Source organism: Eschrichtius robustus, chromosome 1 (genome assembly GCF_028021215.1).
Source record: "Eschrichtius robustus isolate mEscRob2 chromosome 1, mEscRob2.pri, whole genome shotgun sequence".
NCBI classification, from domain to species: domain Eukaryota; kingdom Metazoa; phylum Chordata; class Mammalia; order Artiodactyla; family Eschrichtiidae; genus Eschrichtius; species Eschrichtius robustus.
The window spans coordinates 96399497-96420848 of record NC_090824.1 but is presented as its reverse complement, the minus strand read 5'-3'; the positions used below and the strand labels follow the sequence as shown (position 1 = coordinate 96420848).

Sequence of the window (21352 nt, the reverse complement as noted above, 5' to 3'; positions counted from 1 at the left end):
CATATACATATATCCCCATATCTCTTCCCTCTTGTGTCTCCCTCCCACCCCTCTAGGTGGTCACAAAGCACCGAGCTGATCTCCCTGTGCTATGTGGCTGCTTCCCACTAGCTATCTATTTTACATTTGGTAGTGTATATATGTCCATGCCACTCTCTCACTTCGTCCCAGCTTACCCTTCCCCCTCCCTGTGTCCTCAAGTCCATTCTCTATGTCTGGGTCTTTATTCCTCTCCTGTGCCTATGTTCTTCATAACCATTTTTTGTTTTTTTGTTGTTTTTTACATTCTATATATATATATATTAGCATACGGTATTTGTTTTTCTCTTTCTGACTTACTTTACTCTGTATGCCAGACTCTAGGTCCATCCACCTCACTACAAATAACTCAATTTCGTTTCTTTTTATGGCTGAGTAATATTCTATTGTATATATGTGCCACATCTGCTTTATCCATTCATCTATTGATGGACACTTAGGTTGCTTCCACGTCCTGGCTATTGTAAATAGAGCTGCAATGAACATTGTTGGTACATGACACTTTTTGAATTATGGTTTTCTCAGGGTATATGCCCAGTAGTGGGATTGCTGGGTTGTATGGTAGTTCTATTTGTAGTTTTTTGAGGAACCTCCATACTGTTCTCCATAGTGGCTGTATCAATTTACATTCCCACCAACAGTGCAAGAGGGTTTCCTTTTCTCCACACCCTCTCCAGCATTTATTGTTTGTAGATTTTTTGATGATGGCCATACTGACTGGTATGAGGTGATACCTCATTGTAGTTTTGATTTGCATTTCTCTAATGATTAGTGATGTTGAGCATCCTTTCATGTTTGTTGGCAATCTGTATGTCTTTGGAGAAATGTCTATTTAGGTCTTCTGCCCATTTTTGGATTGGGTTGTTTGTTTTTTTGATATTGAGCTGCATGAGCTGCTTGTAAATTTTGGAGATTAATCCTTTGTCAGTTGCTTCATTTGCGAATATTATCTCCCATTCTGAGGGTTGTGTTTTCATCTTGTTTGTGGTTTCCTTTGCTGTGCAAAAGCTTTTAAGTTTCAGTAGGTCCCATTTGTTTATTTTTGTTTTTACTTCCATTACTCTAGACGGTGGGTCAAAAAGGATCTTGCTGTGATTTATATCATAGAGTCTTCTGCCTATGTTTTCCTCCAAGAGTTTTATAGTGTCTGGCCTTAAATTTAGGTCTTTTATCCATTTTGAGTTTATTTTTGTGTATGGTGTTAGGGAGTGTTCTAATTTCATACTTTTACATGTAGCTAGCTGTCCAGTTTTCCCAGCACCACTTATTGAAGAGGCTGTCTTTTCTCCATTGTATATTCTTGCCTCCTTTATCAAAGATAAGGTGACCATATGTGCATGGGTTTATCACTGGGCTTTCTATCCTGTTCCACTGATCTATATTTCTGTTTTTGTGCCAGTACCATACTGTCTTGATTACTGTAGCTTTGTAGTATAGTCTGACGTCCGGGAGCCTGATTCCTGCAGCTCCGTTTTCCTTTCTCAAGATTGCTTTGGCTATTCGGGGTCTTTTGTGTTTCCATACAAATAGTGAAATTTTTTGTTCTAGTTCTGTGAAAAATGCCATTGGTAGTTTGATAGGGATTGCACTGAATCCATAGGTTGCTTTCGGTAGTATAGTCATTTTCACAATGTTGATTCTTCCAATCCAAGAACATGGTATATCTCTCCATCTGTTTCTATCATCTTTAATTTCTTTCATCAGTGTCTTATAAATTTCTGCATAGAGGTCTTTTGTCTCCTTAGGTAGGTTTATTCCTAGGTGTTTTATTCTTTCTGTTGCAATGGTAAATGGGAGTGTTTCCTTAATTTCTCTCTCAGATTTTTCATCATTAGTGTATAGGAATGCAAGAGATTTCTGTGCATTCCTTTTGTATACTGCTACTTTACCAAGTTCATTGATTAGCTGTAGTAGTTTTCTGGTAGCATCTTTAGGATTCTCTATGTATAGTATCATGTCATTTGCGAACAGTGACAGCTTTACTTCTTCTTTTCCGATGTGGATTCCTTTTATTTCTTTTTCTTCTCTGATTGCTGTGGCTAAAACTTCCAAAACTCTGTTGAATAATAATGGTGAGAGTGGGCAACCTTGTCTTGTTCCTGATCTTAGAAGAAATGGTTTCAGTTTTTCACCATTGAGAATGATGTTGCCTGTGGGTTTGTCATATATGGCCTTTATCATGTTGAGGTGAGTTCCCTCTGTGCCTACTTTCTGGAGAGTTGTTATCATAAATGGGTGTTGAATTTTGTTCAAAGCTTTTTCTGCATCTATTGAGATGATCATATGGTTTTTCTCCTTCAGTTAATATGGTGTATCACATTAATCGATTTGCATATATTGAAGAATCCTTGCATTCCTGGGATAAACCCCACATGATCGTGGTGTATGATCCTTTTAATGTGCTGTTGGATTCTGTTTGCTAGTATTTTGTTGAGGATTTTTGCATCTGTATTCATCGGTGATATTGGCCTGTAATTTTCTTTCTTTGTGACATCTTTGTCTGCTTTTGGTATCAGATTGATGGTGGCCTCAGAGAATGAGTTTGGGAGTGTTCCTCCCTCTGCTATATTTTGGAAGAGTTCTAGAAGCATAGCTGTTAGCTCGTCTCTAAATGTTTGATAGAATTCACCTGTGAAGCCATCTGGTCCTGGGATTTTGTTTGTTGGAAGATTTTTAATCACAGTTTCAATTTCAGTGCTTGTGATTGGTCTGTATATATTTTCTATTTCTTCCTGGTCAGTCTCAGAAGGTTGTGCTTTTCTAAGAATTTGTCCATTTCTTCCAGATTGTCCATTTTATTGCCATATAGTTGCTTGTAGTAATCTCTCATAATCCGTTGTATTTCTGCAGTGTCAGTTGTTACTTCTCCTTCTTCATTTCTAATTCTATTGATCTGAGTCTTTTCCCTTTTTTTTTTTTGATGAATCTGGCTAATGGTGTATCAATTTTGTTTATCATCTCAAAGAACCACCTCTTAGTTTTATTGATATTTTCTATTCTTTCCTTCATTTCTTTTTCATTTATTTCTGATCTGATCTTTATGATTTCTTTCCTTCTGCTAACTTTGGGAGTTTTTTGTTCTTTCTCTAATTGCTTTCGGTGTAAGGTTAGGTTGTTTATTTGAGATGTTTCTTGTTTCTTGAGGTAGGATTGTATCGCTATAAACTTCCCTCTTAGAACTGCTTTTGCTGCATCCTGTAGGTTTTGGGTCGTCATGTTTTCATTGTCATTTGTTTCTAGGTGTTTTTTGATTTCCTCTTTGATTTCTTCAGTGATCTCTTATTTATTAAGTAGTGTATTGTTTAACCTCCATGTGTTTGTATTTTTTTACAGATTTTTTTCCTGTAATTGATATCTAGTCTCATAGCATTGTGGTCGGAAAAGATACTTGATATGATTTCAATTTTCTTAAATTTATCAAGGCTTGATTTGTGGCCCAAGATATGATCTATCCTGGAGAATGTTCCATGAGCACTTGAGAAGAAAGTGTATTCTCTTGTTTTTGGAGGGAATGTTGTATAAATATCAGTTAAGTCTGTCTTGTTTAATGTGTCATTTAAAGCTTGTGTTTCCTTAGTTCATTTTGGATGGTCTGTCCATTGGTGAAAGTGGGGTGTTAAAGTCCCCTACTGTGATTGTGTTACTGTCGATTTCCCCTTTTATGGCTGTTAGCATTTGCCTTATGTATTGAGGTGCCCCTATGTTGGGTGCATAAATATTTACAATTGTTATATCTTCTTCTTGGATCGATCCCTTGATCATTATGTAGTGTCCTTCTTTGTCTCTTGTAATAGTCTTTATTTCAAAGTCTATTTTGTCTGATATGATATGTCTATTTTGTCTGATATGAGAAAAAGAAAGCTACTCCAGCTTTCTTTTGATTTCCATTTGCATGGAATATCTTTTTTCCATCTCCTCACTTTCAGTCTGTATGTGTTCCTAGGTCTGAAGTGGGTCTCTTGTAGAGAGCATGTATACGGGTCTTGGTTTTTGTATCCATTCAGCCAGTCTGTGTCTTTTGGCTGGAGCATTTGGTTGGAGCATTTAATCCATTTACATTTAAGTAAATGATTGGAGCATTTAATCCATTTACATTTAAGGTAGTTATCGATATGTATGTTCCTATTACCATTTTCTTAATTGTTTTGGGTTTGTTATTGTAGGTGTTTTCCCTTCCTTGTGTTTCCTGCCTAGAGAAGTTCCTTTAGCATTTGTTGTAAAGCTGGTTTGGTGGTGCTTTACCAAAGCAAAGAATTTGGTGAATTCTCTTAGCTTTTGCTTGTCTGTAAAGGTTTTAATTTCTCTGTCGTATCTGAATGAGATCCTTGCTGGGTAGAGTAATCTTGGTTGTAGGTTTTTTCCTTTCATCACTTTAAATATGTCCTGCCACTCCCTTCTGGCTTGCAGAGTTTCTGCTGAAGGATTAGCTGTTAACCTTATGGGGATTCCCTTGTATGTTATTTGTTGCTTTTCCCTTGCTGCTTTCAATATTTTTTCTTTGTATTTAATTTTTGATAGTTTGATATGTGTCTTGGTGTGTTTCTCCTTGGATTTATCCTGTATAGGACTCTCGGTGCTTCCTGGACTTGATTAACTATTTCCTTTCCCATATTTGGGAAGTTTTCATCTATAATCTCTTCAAATATTTTCTCAGTCCCTTTCTTTTTCTCTTCTTCTTCTGGGACCCCTACAATTCGAATGTTGGTGCACTCAATGTTGTCCCAGAGGTCTCTGAGACTGTTCTCAATTCGTTTCATTCTTTTTTCTTTATTCTGCTCTGCGGTAGTTATTTCCACTATTTTATTCTCCAGGTCACTTATCTGTTCTTCTGCCTCAGTTATTCTGCTATTGGTTCCTTCTGGAGAATTTTTAATTTCATTTATTGTGTTGTTCATCATTGTTTGTTTGCTCTTTAGTTCTTCTAGGTCCTTGTTAAGCATTTCTTGTATTTTCTCCATTCTATTTCCAAGATTTTGGATTATCTTTACTATCATTACTCTGAATTCTTTTTCAGGTAGACTGCCTATTTCCTCTTCATTTGTTAGGTCTGGTAGGTTTTTACTTTGCTCCTTCATCTGCTGTGTGTTTCTCTGTCTTCTCATTTTGCTTAACTTACTGTGTTTGGGGTCTCCTTTTTGCAAGCTGCAGGTTCATAATTCCCGTTGTTTTTGATGTCTGCCCCCAGTGGCTAAGGTTGGTTCAGTGGGTTGTGTAGGCTTCCTGATGGAGGGGACTGGTGCCTGTGTTCTAGTGGATGAGGCTGTATCGTGCCTTTCTGGTGGGCAGGACCCTGTCTGGTGGTGTGTTTTGGGGTGTCTGTGACCTTATTATGATTTTAGGCAGCCTGTTTGTTAATGGGTGGGGTTGTGTTCCTGTCTTGCTAGTTGTTTGGCAAAGGGTGTCCAGCACTGTAGCTTGCTGGTCGTTGAGTGGAGCTGGGTCGTAGCGTTGAGATGGAGATCTCTGGGAGAGCTTTTGCCGTGTGATATTACGTGGAGCCAGGAGGTCTGTGGTGGACCAATGTCCTGAACTTGGCTCTCCCACCTCAGAGGCACGGCCCTGATGCCTGGCTGGAGCACCAAGAGCCTTTCGTCCACGTGGCTCAGAAGAAAAGGGAGAAAAAAAAGAAAGAAAGAAAGAAAAGAAAATAAAGTTATTAAAATAAAAAGTAAGTGTTAAAAATAAGAAAAATTAAAAAGTAATAAAAAAAAGAAAAGAGACAAGAGACCAACCAAACGAAAAAACAAATCCACCAATGATAACAAGCGTTAGAAAGTATACTGAAAAAAAAAAAGGACAGACAAAACTCTAGGACAAATGGTAAAAGCAAAGCTATACAGACCAAATCACACGAAGAAGCATATACATACACACTTACAAAAAGAGAAAAATGAAAAAAATATATATATTGTTGTTCCCAAAGTCTACTACCAGAATTTGGGGATGATTCGTTGTCTATTCAGATATTCCAGAGATGCAGGGTACATCAAGTTGATTGTGGAGATTTAATCCTCAGCTCCTGAGGCTGTTGGGAGAAATTTCCCTTTCTCTTCTTTGTTCATACAGCTCCCGGGGTTCAGCTTTGGATTTGGCCCCACCTCTGTGTGTAGGTCACCTGAGGACATCTGTTCCTGCCCAGACAGGACAGGGTTAAAGTAGCAGCTGATTCGGGGGCTCTGCCTCACTGAGGCCTGGCATAGGGAGGGGTACGGAATGCAGGGCGAGCCTGCGCTGGCAGAGGCCAGCGTGTCGTTTTAACAGCCTGAGGTGCGCAGTGTGTTCTCCCGGGGAAGTTGTCCCTGGATCACGGGACCCTGGCAGTGGTGGGCTGCCCAGGCTCCCAGGAGGGGAGGTGTGGATAGTGACCAGTGCTTGCACACAGGCTTCTTGGTGGCTGCAGTAGCAGCCTTGGCGTCTCATGCCCGTCTCTGGTGTCTGTGCTGATAGCCGTGGCTTGCGCCCGTCTCTGGAGCTCCTTTAAGCGGTGCTCTTAATCCCCTCTCCTCACACACCCCGAAATAATGGTCTCTTGATTCTTAGGCAGTTCCAGACTTTTTCTGGACTCCCTCCCGGCTAGCTGTGGTGCACTAGCCCCTCCAGGCCGTGTTCATGCAGCCAACCCCAGTCCTCTCCCTGGGATCTGACCTCCGAAGCCCGAGCCTCAGCTCCCAGCCCCCGCCCGCCCCGGCGGGTGAGCAGACAAGCCTCCCGGGCTGGTGAGTGCTGGTCGGCAGCGATCCTCTATGTGGGAGTCTCTCCGCTTTGCCCTCTGCACCCCCGTTGCTGCGCTCTCCTCCGTGGCTCCGAAATTTCTCCCCCACCACCTCCCGTCTCCGCCAGTGAAGGGGCTTCCTAGTGTGTGGAAATTTCTCCTCCTTCACAGCTCCCTCCCAGTGGTGCAGGTCCCGTCCCTATTCTTTGTCTCCGTTTTTTCTTTTTTCTTTTGCCCAGCCCAGGTTCGTGGGGAGTTTCTTGCCTTTTGGGAAGTCTGATGTCTTCTGCCAGCGTTCAGTGGGTGTTCTGTAGGAGTTGTTCCCCATATAGGTGTATTTCTGATGTATCTGTGGGGAGGAAGGTGATCTCCACTTCTCACTCCTCCGCCATCTTGAAGGTCGCCTCCGGTGCACCCTCCCCCCCCAGCTCTTCAGGCAGGCCTAGAGCAGGGGCACTAGCCCCGCAAAGGAGCAACTAAAAAACCCAGCAGTGGCGACCCGGCAGCTGGTTCCTGGAGGTTCTACCGCGTAGCCTGATGGCTCATTTCTGGCCTATTCTACTTTAAAATTTTTGCATTATCCTCCTTTGATGGCTCTTTTCTCTTAAAAAAATTAGGAAAAAGATACAGTTCTCCTTCTTGGTCTTTGACTGTGGACAGGAGTCAAGTGTAGGCCAAAACATATGTCTCATTGTAGACCCTAGGTTATGTAGGCCCACACAAACATAGTACCGTGTTTTGACTCTGAAGCCAAGGTCATTACGAGTGGTCTTTTAAAGATGCAGTTAATAATTTCCACTGTCGATAAAAAGGATAGGCTCTGCTAACCAACTGTTCCTTAATGATCGTGCTACTTTTGAATAAGCTGAATGCCTTCCCTGCTTCTCTAGATAAATGAGAGATAAATATCCTCTTTTATGAAGAGGATATGGATTTATGTGATCATGGTCTGTGGCATTCTTAATAATAAATGACCCTACTTTCTAATCATCCTAGAAAGTTTACAAATCAATTATTCTATAAATAAAGAAATTATTTTGGTAAACATTTCTATCTTCTAATTGATGTATGGTTGACAGTTCCAAACCATAATTGTTTTGAATGAACCTGAAAACATTTGGGCTGTGTGACTTTATGATATCAATCAAAATTTTTTAAAAAAATGTTTCTATTTTAGGAAGAAATATTCACAATCTAATTTTGAAGGTCTACTTTCCATTGTCCACTTATAACTGTAATTATTTGCCACTATATTTAAAACAATTTCAAAATCAATTTCCAGTCCTGAACACTTGGGTACTGAATTGGTCGTTAGAGGGGTGTATTTTAAATATTATTAAACAACATAATTAATGCTCCTCAAAGAAACACTTTCAAATAATTTTCCTTTTACTATTGGGGCATTCTGATCTTGCCAGAGAGACAAAAATAATTACTTCCATTGTATGAAAGAGAGAAGTTGAAAGACTCTCTCAAACTATGTAGTAATTAATAACAGTACCTAAACATCTCCTATAAATCCCAAATTCCAGATCAGTTCTTACATAATGGTTATGATATATGCATTTTTACCATAGTTCATTGAGTTTTTCCAATTGGGAAATCAAACTCTCCTGTCTCTTATTTAATATAAGCCAACATGATTGTAGAAACAATATGACAGCAGTGACTAATGTCAGAAATGAAAATGGGTTCTCTAGACAGTTATCCTACCCTATTTCAGAAAAAAAAAATGTAATTTGTAATTTTTGTATCCTAAAATTACTGTTCAGGATAGAACATGGTGATTGTATGATGCAGCAATATTTTATATTCCACTAAGAAAGAAAAATTCTATCAATGCAAAGATTCCATTGATTGTAAAATGCTACCCTAGTTCAGAGTTGTTAGTATGTGGAAAAAATTTTGCATCTTAAAATCAGTTAAATACAATATTAAAAAAAGAAAAAAGATACAGGTATCTGCCCCTGTTTATGGTGGAGATGTGTCTCTCAGAAACCAGCAGTAACAGAGGCTTTTGTACTATGTTGTGCACCGTTATTTGTCCTTTTTCATGGAGGAGCCACTTCAGGTGATTGGAGTAGACAGAGGCATCAGGTAGCAGTAGCAGGCAGAGGGGAAAAATACCAGTAAAAACAGTAATGTATAATCGGTCTTATTGCATGTGATAGGTTGCTTACTTGAGCTGAGAGATTAGATAAAGGAATCAGCCACTATTAACAATTTTAATTAATTTTAAAAAACGAAAAATGTTTATTATATTGAAATTTGACTCCTGCTATGCTAGTCCCTGTGGAGAAACAAAAATACTGGCATTAAAGGAATATAGTATTTAACTGGGAGAAAGAAAATACGTACATAATATCCAAACATAGTACAAATTCAGATAGGAAAATGTGGTGAACAGCCTAAGTGCCACAAGCATTCATGGACTCCTTTGCTGCTGTGTTTTATGCTGTCGGGTACTAAAATAGCTCCATTTAGGAAATAACTAAAAACTTCTATACATGTTGATTTCTCAGGTGGCCTGGATGAGGCTCTCTACAATGTTATAGCCATGGCACGGGAACAAGAAATTCCTTTTGTGTTTGCCCTTGGAAGAAAAGCTCTAGGACGCTGTGTGAACAAGCTGGTTCCTGTTAGTGTGGTAGGAATCTTCAACTACTTTGGTGCTGAGGTAAGACTTAGAAGACGCAGTCCCTCACTGCCCACCCCCCATAGTACATCTTCTTTGGACACGTGCCATTGTTATGTTTGAGCATTTGGAGAAGTGATATGATGACTCTCCAGGAATGAGTGGAAAATTCTTTAGTATTACGTTTCCTTTTTTAGTGTTGAAAACATTTGCGTAAGTCAGTCCTATAACATTGTGAAAAGATTTTAGCTCGTATTTCTGCTACAGTGATTTTTTTTTTTCTGGGTTCAGATATGTAGTACTTGACAATATGTGTAACTGCTGGGTAAAGGTATCCAATATTGTACAAAGTAAAAGAAATTTCTTCAGTCTATATGTTGGGTATATTTTGTGCTGCTAGGAGTCAAGAGAGAAAAGAATCCTTTATTTGGAGAGGATTTTCCTTTGAAAATGAATTCCTAAACCAGTTGAGAGAATAATTCTACACCCATGATATTTGTCTTCCTCTCATAGTCGGCTAATACAAACTTTGCCCATAGAAGCTGATATATGATAAAGTAAATGTTATTTATTTAGAGTAATGCTTATTAACTGATAACATTTTAAGATCGGTGGGGTTTTTTTGAGCGTGTGGGGTTCTTTTTAGAACATCATTTGACTTTATTGTGGTTTTTACATTGAAATGTTTTCAGTTATACTTGTTTTAAATTGTATACAGTCTGTGCATACAATAAGACTGTTTTTTATGAAGTTGATTCTAAAGTATTTTGTGACACAACTGATGGACCGTTTTCCCCCTTCTCAGCCATACTATTTGTATATATTTAAGTGTCTATCTTTCCTGTGCAGTCACCATATTTGAATACCTCCATTCCCCTGTCCATTCAGTTTCTCTCCCACTACCCATTAAATTATCTGTCTACACACCTACTCTCTACGATCATGTAATTAATATTTGTCCTGCCATTAACAGCGCATGCTTTTCTCAGTTATAGATATCACACTGCTTTGTCATAGTTAATGTGTTTCTTCATATAAGTGTGAATTCCTCAAGGGTAGGACCCTTGTCTTTTTTTTAATTTTGAAATCTTTATTGGAGTATAATTAATTTACAATGGTGTGTTAGTTTCCGTTTTATAACAAAGGGAATCAGTTTTTATCTCCTCCCTCTTGCGTCTCCCTCCCACCCTCCCTATCCTACCCCTCTAGGTGGTCACAAAGCACTGAGCTGATCTCCCTGTGCTATGCGGCTGCTTCCCACTAGCTATCTATTTTACATTTGGTAGAATATATAAGTACATGCCACTCTCTCACTTCGTCCCAGCTTACCCTTCCCCCTCCCCATGTCCTCAAGTCCATTCTCTACATCTGCGTCTTTATTCCTGTCCTGCCCCTAGGTTCTTCATAAAGTTTTTTGTTTTTTAGATTCCATATATATGTGTTAGCATACTGTATTTATATTTCTCTTTCTGACTTATTTTACTCTGTATGACAGACTCTAGGTCCATCCACCTCACTACAAATAACTCAGTTTCGTTTCTTTTTATGGCTGAGTAATATTCCATTGTATATATGTGCCACATCTTCTTTATCCATTCATCTATTGATGGACACTTAGGTTGCTTCCATGTCCTGGCTATTGTAAATAGAGCTGCAGTGAACATTGTGGTACATGACTCTTTTTGAATTATGGTTTTCTCAGGGTATATGCCCAGTAGTGAGATTGCTGGGTCGTATGGTAGTTCTATTTTTAGTTTTTTAAGGAACCTCCATACTCTCTCCATAGTGGCTCTGTCAATTTACATTCCCACCAACAGTGCAGGAGGGTTCCCTTTTCTCCACACCCTCTCCAGCATTTATTGTTTGTAGATTTTTTGGTGATGGCCATTCTGACCGGTGTGAGGTGATACCTCATTGTAGTTTAGATTTGCATTTCTCTAATGATCAGTGATGTTGAGCATCCTTTCATGTTTGTTGGCAATCTGTATGTCTTTGGAGAAATGTCTATTTAGGTCTTCTGCCCATTTTTGGATTGGGTTGTTTTTTTGATATTAAGCTGCATGAGCTGCTTGTACATTTTGGAGATTAATCCTTTGTCAGTTGCTTCGTTTGCAAATATTATCTCCCATTCTGAGGGTTGTGTTTTCATCTTGTTTATGGTGTCCTTTGCTGTGCAAAAGCTTTTAAGTTTCAGTAGGTCCCATTTGTTTATTTTTGTTTTTACTTCCATTACTCTAGACGGTGGGTCAAAAAGGATCTTGCTGTGATTTATATCATAGAGTCTTCTGCCTATGTTTTCCTCCAAGAGTTTTATAGTGTCTGGCCTTAAATTTAGGTCTTTTATCCATTTTGAGTTTATTTTTGTGTATGGTGTTAGGGAGTGTTCTAATTTCATACTTTTACATATAGCTAGCTGTCCAGTTTTCCCAGCACCACTTATTGAAGAGGCTGTCTTTTCTCCATTGTATATTCTTGCCTTTTTTATCAAAGATAACGTGACCATATGTGCATGGATTTATCACTGGGCTTTCTATCCTGTTCCACTGATCTATATTTCTGTTTTTGTGCCAGTACCATACTGTCTTGATTACTGTAGCTTTGTAGTATAGTCTGACGTCCGGGAGCCTGATTCCTGCAGCTCCATTTTTCTTTCTCAAGATTGCTTTGGCTATTCGGGGTCTTTTGTGTTTCCATACAAATTGTGAAATTTTTTGTTCTAGTTCTGTGAAAAATGCCATTGGTAGTTTGATAGGGATTGCACTGAATCTGTAGGTTGCTTTCGGTAGTATAGTCATTTTCACAATGTTGATTCTTCCAATCCAAGAACATGGTATATCTCTCCATCTGTTGGTATCATCTTTAATTTCTTTCATCAGTATCTTATAGTTTTCTGCATAGAGGTCTTTTGTCTCCTTAGGTAGGTTTATTCCTAGGTGTTTTATTCTTTTTGTTGCAATGGTAAATGGGAGTGTTTCCTTAATTTCTCTTTCAGATTTTTCATCATTAGTGTATAGGAATGCAAGAGATTTCTGTGCATTAATTTTGTATCCTGCTACTTTACCAAATTCATTGATTAGCTGTAGTAGTTTTCTGGTAGCATCTTTAGGATTCTCTATGTATAGTATCATGTCATCTGTAGACAGTGACAGTTTTACTTCTTTTCCAATTTGGATACCTTTTATTTCTTTTTCTTCTCTGATTGTTGTGGCTAAAACTTCCAAAACTATGTTGAATAATAGTGGTGAGAGTGGACAACCTTGTCTTGTTCTTGACCTTAGTGGAAATGGTTTCAGTTTTTCACCATTGAGAGTGATGTTGGCTGTGGGTTTGTCATATGTGGCCTTTATTATGTTGAGGTAAGTTCCCTTTATGCTTATACTCTCTGGAGGGTTTTTATCACAAATGGGTGTTGATTTTTGTCGAAAGCTTTCTCTGCATCTATTGAGATGATCATATGGTTTTTCTCCTTCAATTTGTTAATATTGTTTATCACATTGATTGATTTGCATATATTGAAGAATCCTTGCATTCCTGGGATAAACCCCACATGGTCGTGGTGTATGGTCCTTTTAGTGTGCTGTTGGATTCTGTTTGCTAGTGTTTTGTTGAGGATTTTTGTATCTGTGTTCATCGGTGATATTGGCCTGTAGTTTTCTTACTTTGTGACATCTTTGTCTGGTTTTGGTATCAGGTTGGTGGTGGCCTCGTAGAATGAGTTTGGGAGTGTTCCTCCCTCTGCTATACTTTGGAAGAGTTTGAGAAGGATAGGTGTTAGCTTTCTGTAAATGTTTGATAGAATTCACCTGTGAAGCCATCTGGTCCTGGGCTTTTGTTTGTTGGAAGATTTTTAATCACAGTTTCAATTTCAGTGCTTGTGATTGGTCTGTATATATTTTCTATTTCTTCCTGGTCAGTCTCAGAAGGTTGTGCTTTTCTAAGAATTTGTCCATTTCTTCCAGATTGTCCATTTTATTGGCATATATTTGCTTGCAGTAATCTTTCAAGATCCTTTGTATTTCTGCAGTATCAGTTGTTACTTCTCTTTTTTCATTTCTAATTCTACTGATTTGTCTTCTCCCTTTTTTTCTTGATGAGTGTGGCTAATGGTTTATCAATTTTGTTTATCTTCTCAAAGAACCAGCTTTTAGTTTTATTGATCTTTGCTATTGTTTCCTTCTTTTTTTTTTTTTCATTTATTTCTGATCTGATCTTTATGATTTCTTTCCTTTTGCTATCTTTGGGGGTTTTTTTGTTCTTCTTTCTCTAATTGCTTTAGGTGTAAGGTTAAGTTGTTTATTTGAGATGTTTCTTGTTTCTTGAGGTAGAATTGTATTTCTATAAACTTCCCTCTTAGAACTGCTTTTGCTGCATCCCATAGGTTTTGGGTTGTCCTGTTTTCATTGTCATTTGTTTTTAAGTATTTTTTTATTTCCTCTTTGATTTCCCTTGTCTTTATATCCCTGAAAACCTTTTACATTACTCGAGGATGAGCAGGTAATAAATGTTTGTTTAATTATTTGTATGGTAGATGTGTATCTGCCTGTTAGTGTTAAACTACATGTGAGAATTTGGGTGGTAAGTAGCTCTGTGGTAAAGACACATAATAACAATGTACTCTTTTGTTCACTATTAGAGTTTATGGAATAGGAATGGGATCAGGGTCAGGAAAAGGGGACATGTTTGTTTTTAATTGTATTGATTTCTTACTGAACTATATTTATTAGGTTATGTGTATGATATTATATTATAAAATGTTTGGCAGTTTTGTTTGTACATTGCTTTTCTTGCCTTCTCCATTTTGAGGTAGTAAGTTATTGTTTAAACCAAAACACATTCATAAAATGGAGGTAAAGGAAGTACTGATATATTGTCAAGTGTGTCTACTCATAGTAATGTGGTAGTGCACCTACCCTATATTTACCATGTAATAATGCTAACCTTTGAATTAAGCTTTCTGTCCTTACCCTGATATTCAAGGCTTTTATTCCCTAATAGCTTCTCTCTTCAATTTTATTTTCTCTTCTTCTTGCATATTGTTTTATTCCCAACAGTTGCTGTGTTTTATTTATATTGTAAAACCAATGTTAATCTCAAAATTGCATATCCATAAGCCTATTTTCTTTTTGTTGGCTTCACTTAAGTGCATGGTTTATTAAACATTGCAAACAAATATTTATGAAGTCTCTTACATGTAACTCATGGGGGCTTTTTTTAACAGGATCCATCCTCCTTTTTAAAAATAAGTGAATCCTGAATATATTTTTGATACCACTAGCATCCACCCCTTTTCAAAAATCAGTACAGTTAGCAGCAGTGTTTATTGTACCTGTATTGTACTTTAAACAGTTTAAACTGCAGCTGGGTAAAGCACACTACTTATGTTTTTCCTGCTTAAGTTTAGTTTTTAGAGATACATTATTCCATAGTAATATGACACGTTTGCCATGCATTCATGTTTTTATGGTTTATATTTAAATGACAGTGCCTTGTTAAGAAAAAAAAATTGTGCTATACTTTTTCTCCCTTGTCTGAAAACATAATTTTATATATATAATTAAACATATTCTTACAGGTGGCCAGGTCATATTTACCATCTGAAATTTTTTACTTAATGTGTGGGTATGTTGCATTCTGATACTAAATCAAGACATTAAACAGGAGTAGAATGTTGAATTGTGTTGAATTGTGGTGTAGGAATCACTAAAAGTCATTCTTTGGTTGTCTTTCGGGTGACTGTGAAAACTTCAGTTTTCTTTAGACATCGTTAGACGTCATAGTTATTGAAGTACAGCTTTAATGCCTAAAGAATTTTGCCATTTATTAACACAAGTGTGCTCTGTCATTTACAGTTTCACTGGGATTATTAATTCCATTCATGTTCATTCTGTCTTGCTGATGGAAGAACTTCTGGTTAGCTCCACATTCTATTTCCAGGTTCTTTATTCTATTTTTATAATTAGCCTTTCATCATTTTCAAGGCCGCAGCTAGCCATACCATCACTTACTTCTTTTTGGTCTTCTTGTAAAGAGTTCTTTTAACAAGCAAACATGATAGGGAACTTTTCATTCCTGTGGAGACTGCCATCTGCTTCTGCATCCTTTGATACCACCCTGCATACACTCATTCCCTTATATTCGAACCCATATAAGATTCTTCACTGCTCCCCAAACAAGCCTTGAACTTTATTAAGTCTGTACCTTGGTTTATGGTTTTGCATGCTTGGCTAAGAATGTACTTTCTCCACTCCTCAAAACTATACCAGATTTTCAAGACCTACATCAGGTGTCATATTCCTTTATGAATTCTTCACTGATGCCCAGCAGTTAGATGTTTCCTCCCAAAGCTAAACCACTTTGTACCTCTCAAGGCATTTAAGGTATTGTCCCCTGAATCATCATTGTCTCCTGTCCTCTCCTTTTAGCCATATGGAAGGTTCCTTGAGAGCAGAGGGATGGTTCCAGTAGTCTTTGTACCCACTATAGTGCCACATGCTAAAGGGTGCAGTTGTTGAATTGATAAACTGTGTAAGAAGTTTAATATAGCATATTTAGTGGCTAGTACTGAATCAAGAAGTTGCCTCAGACTTGTGAGAATTAAATGAACAATATATGTAAGTTACAGAGTATTTTATAAGGTTCTGTGGTTTGCATACCATTTGGATTTTGTGCTGATAGAAAGTGTATCCAATCCTGAAGCAGTAGAGGTATTTATTGCTAATGATAGTAATAAAGAGTATAACAAAAAATGGACTGCGCAAAATCTCTTTCTTTTTAGAGCCTGTTTAATAAGTTAGTAGAACTCACTGAAGAAGCCAGGAAAGCATATAAAGATATGGTTGCAGCAATGGAACAGGAGCAAGCCGAGGAAGCCTTGAAGAACGTGAAAAAGGTGCCACACCACATGGGGCATTCTCGGAATCCCTCTGCAGCAAGCGCCATTTCTTTCTGCAGTGTTATATCTGAACCCATCTCTGAAGTAAATGAAAAGGAGTATGGTAAGTTATTACATACCATTTTAAATGACTGAAAGTTTGAAATAATTTAATGATGAATGTCATTTTAAAAATGACTTTCCATGCTACCTTTTGTTTTTATCTTCTTGATTATTCAAATTTTGCTCACATTTCTGGTTTAAAAATTGCATTAAACATGTCCATTGAAAGTTAGGAGAATATTTGGGGCTGAGAGTTTCTGTGAGACCCTGAAATTAGTCACATTTCCAAAATCTTAAAAAGAAAAAAAAAAAATCCCAAAGGGATTTAAAAAGCCAAATGTACCATTCTTCTGACCTATCACTAAGTAAATAAATAAATTCTAGGAAAAATAGTGCAGCCACCTCTTTCACCTTGGCTTCTTGTTTTTCTTTTCTCTTTTTAGTCTTATCTGAAAGTTTATCAAATAGCTTGTTGCCACCTAAAATGTAACATGTGAAAAACTGAGTCATCGTTTTCTTCCTTTCTTCCCACACTTCTCTTTCCTGCTGTCCTTGTCTGTGATTGTAGTTAAATGTTTGGAATGCTTTTGACAAAGCTGTAGACCAGAGGCAACTAACAAGTTATTGTGCACCTTTCAGAAACTGTTGGTCAGGGAAAGGTGATTCTGGCTTAGAGGCAGAGATGTTTCTTTGGCTAAAGTGATACTAGTTGAAAGTAAAGAAGATAAAGGGCCAACTTTGTAAATGAAATCAGTTCTCTATATAGTGATATGCCAGATCTCAAAGGTAAACTGCAAGATAAATTCCTAAAGCTGTGGGTTTGGGGAAATGACTGTGTTCTTCATTTGGGCACATAAAAAGAAAAGTTATAAAAAGAACCTCTCAAAGACTTAGAAGATGTTTTCAAAAAAGCACCAGATTTAAAGTGTTCAAAGATTGAAGCCTTGGCTTTTCCACACTCTGCCTAGGGTATTTAGGCATAATTGATGAATTTCTGAGCCTCAGATTTGTCTTCAGTAAAGTGAGGAGGGTTTGTCTAGATCATGTATGAGGTTTCATTCAGAGCTAAAGTTTTGTGAGCTAATGGCTGAATTCTAAGAAGGGATTTAGACAGAACCTTAAAGGTTCTGGCCTATGATCTGATTTATGAGGATGCCAACAAAATAAGTGGAAATAATCATAAATAATTTGCTTTGAGAGTAAAGCACAAAGTTACTCTGTCGGTATCAGATGTATTCGGCAACAGACATAAAACCCGCTAATGTGGCCTGAGAAATTAGGATATTTAATTATTTCACAATGTTGTCAATGTCCCTAGTTCTTTCCTTTTTTCTGTTCTTCCGTTTTCAGCCTGTGGCTTCTTATTCTTGTGCTTATCATCTCATGTTCATAAATGGCTGCAGTGGCCCTGGGCATCACAACAGTTCAGGCAGGAGGTTCAAGCAGTGTGCTCTTTTTATCAGTGAAGGAAACAATTTTCCGAAGACTTTGCCTTTTGTTTCATTTGGTCAGAGCCGACCATGTGACTGCTTTTAGCTGCAAGGGAGATGTGGGCAAGAGAATATTTGGCAAAGGGGAATGGGATAGTCATGATAGTCTAAGAACTATTTTAATTCCTCCCATGGGACTGTGTTCAAGTCCATCTCAAGTTTGGGAGTTCTGTTAGCCAGAAAGAAAATGGGGAATGACTGTTGGGTAGACAACAAATAGTGTCTCCCATGCCATTCTGGTGCAAGATCTCTAAAATGTTTTCTTGTGATTTCCACAGTTTAAAGAGAAAACAAAGCTGGGAAAGGGATGCTAAACATTGGTAGAATAGAAAGGTTCCTATGATAGTTCAGTCTTACTGTTCTCTGTGTACACCGTAATTGTTTTCTTTGCTTATGTTTTCCTTCCCCCGGAGCTGAGTCTCAATTTTGTCATACTTACGTGAAACAAATAGTTTCAAACATAAATCCCAACTAAGCAGTACGTTCTTTGAGGTAGAAACCTGACACCTAATGGGCACTTGACATATAATAATAATAGGTCACTTACTGAATTCTTACTAGGCACTCCTAGGCACTTTTATTAAGACATTTAATCCTCTGAGCAGTCCTAGGAGATAAGAAATATTGTACTGCATTTTACAAATGAGAGAACTAAAATGAAGTGAGGTAAATAACTTGCCAGTGTCACACAGCTGCTAAGTTTGACTCTAGAATTCTTAGCCAGTGTGATGTGAATTCCTTGTGTGTTGAATGAATTTCCAGTAGGACCATACGGTAGGTTTTCAGTAACCACTTGTGAGGGGAGGACTACCTCTATCTGTCTTGAGTTTCCGGCTTGTTCCCTGCCACCACACCTTCTTCTGTAGGGTCTTGAACTCATCTCTGTGTTCCTCTACTATATACAGCTATCTAAAGATGGACAGCTTCCCTCTGTGTACTGACTGAAGGGAGAAATACACACACCTCATCCTCTGACAAACCAACTAGTGTTGTGAAAGTTGAAAAGGTAGTTTCACAAAGAACCAACTAACAAAACAGGAAAGCATAGAGGGGTTAATAAGCAAAGAACAGCTTTATTGACTAAATTCTGCTAAAGGAAACAATTCAGAATCAGGGTAGGTTTGGATCAGTAGCATTTCCAGGTTTGTTGAGATCTTTGACCCTGCCTTTACATTGCTTCCTAATCCCTTCTTCAGAAGTGGGCTTCTCGATGTGCTATTCTGGCTTTAGACTCCTGTATTCAGCCCAACCCCCTCCCATCCCCTGCCCAGTCCTCCAACCAAAGACGGCATTTTCATACTCGCTTTGTTTCTCCCCATCACAGTTATGTGTTTGTGTGCTCATTAGTTGTTGATCAAGCTTCACCTATTACTTTAAGGCGGGAGCCTGGACCCTCCCCGTGGATTTGTGACCTCAGTGGCTCTTTGATCGTTGTGACAGGTCTCTTGATGGCTAATCACAGAGTCCCTTGTCTCTGCTTCCAAGGTCGTATCTCCCTTTCCTTTCCAAAGGACCTGTCTGGCTTTCAGCTCACCTACCTAGTAGCTGAATGCCCAAGACAGAGCCTGGAGAGAGATCATCCCTGCTCAGTCTTCTGACCACCTTTATTTTTCCTGTTCCTTTGACTCACTGTCAAGGGAGAGGTGGGACTTTTTCTAAGACCCCACATGAATTCTTATAGTACTTTTGAAAGAGGAAAAAAACTGTCAGAAGGAAATATGTGTACCTACATTTTGTAAATTGTATGGCTTTTGAAAGTTATTTTCTGCATAATTAAATATATGGGTGAAAATTTTCATTTACTGTAAAGGCTTATTTTCCCAGCACATACTGTATGCCAGCCACAGGAACACAGAGATGAGGGGGAATGAGGAGGGAGGAAGGAGTAGAACAGAAAACAAAAAACAAATGCTTTTGAACCAAATATGCAGAAAGTGCTGTGGGAGTGTTCAGGTTAGTGACGGTCTTAGGAAAGTCAGGAAAGACTTCACAAAGGAACTGACGTTTAAAGGTGGTTGTCAAGAATGAGTAGGAGTGTGAAGGGTAAAGGAGGAAAACACATCTCATACAGAACTAACAGCTTAGGCAAAGCAAAGAATTGTAAACAGAAAGGGTATGACTTCTGTGAGCAGTGAGAATTCAAAGTGACCTTGAGCATGGAATGCATGGCTGGGAGTTAAAATGAATGGGACCAGAAGGATAGATTATGAAGGGCTTGGTTACTAAACTAAGGAGTTTGGATTACTAGGGTAATAAAAAGCCAGTTAGACAGTGATGTGATCAATTCACAAAACCAATTAGAAAGATATAGTAGATGTACAGCAAGGTAAAGGAGGCTTGAGCTAAGGCAGTAGTGACCAAATTTAATAATTTTGGGGCTCGAAGTGACATGGTATAGTTATGAGTTCAATGGAATGAAGGGATATGGTAAGGGAGAAAGATAGGATCAAGGATTACTATAAGGTTTCTTCTGCTTTGAGACTGAAAAGGATGTTATTAACTGAGAATGAGAATAAAGTAGGAGGACTAGATTTTTTGTCATGAGTTAGGAATGCAAGTGGAAAGACCTGTTCTACATTTGAAGTAGCTGCAGGAAAGGAAGGTTTTTTTCCCAAACCATACGCCCTGACTCCAGGTGGCCAAAATATGGTCTGTAGCAATATATAATTGATAGGGGGCAATCAAGTTAACTATATTTGTATGAATAGGCTTGCTTTATCACTACAGCTTGATCATTATGCCTGTAAAATGCAAATAGCAGCTACAATGCAAATAGAAGGGGATTTTTATTTTTTAAGAAAAGGCAAAAATAAGTGGGACTACACCAAATCAAACAGCTTCTGTACAGCAAAGGAAACCATCAACAAAATGAAAAGGCAGCCTACTGAATGGGAGAAAATATATTTGCAAGTGATGTATCTGATGAGGGATTAATAACCAAAATATATAAAGAACTCATACAAATCAATAGCAAAAAAAAAAATCCGATTTAAAATTGGGCAGAGGATCTAAATAGACATTTTTCCAAAGAAAGACACACAGATGACCAACAGGTACATGAAAAGATGCTCAACATCACCAGTCATCAGAGAAATGCCAATCAAATCCGTAATGAAATATCAGCGCACAACCTGTTAGTTGGCTATTATCAGAAAGACAAAAAATAACAGATGTTTGCAAGGATGTGGAGCAAAGGGAGCCCTTGTGCACTACTCATGGGAATGTAAGTTGGTGCAGCCACTAAGGAAAACAATATGGAGGTTCCTCAAAATATTAAGATGAGAACTACCGTATGATCGAGCAATTTCATTTCTGTGTATTTATCTGAAGAAAACAAAAACACTAGCTCAAAAAAGAGGTATTCACCCCCCATGTTTATTGCAGCATTATTTACAATAACCAAGATACGGAAACAACTTAATGTCCATTGACGGATAAATGGGTAAAGAAGATCAGTGGATAAAGAAGATGTGGTGTGTGTGTGTATATATATATACACACACACACCGTGGAATATTATTCAGCTATTAAAAAGAAATGAA

General features: G+C 38.0%; 1 protein-coding gene across 1 annotated transcript in view; it reads left to right on the top strand.

The window, feature by feature from the left end:
• SECISBP2L (SECIS binding protein 2 like) overlaps window positions 1–21352 on the top strand; it is a 62539-nt gene that overhangs the window by 35357 nt on the left and 5830 nt on the right. The window contains exons 16-17 of the mRNA XM_068551212.1: window positions 9274–9428; window positions 16162–16381. Coding sequence (XP_068407313.1) covers window positions 9274–9428; window positions 16162–16381 — 375 coding nt within the window. The remainder of the gene's footprint in view (window positions 1–9273; window positions 9429–16161; window positions 16382–21352) is intronic.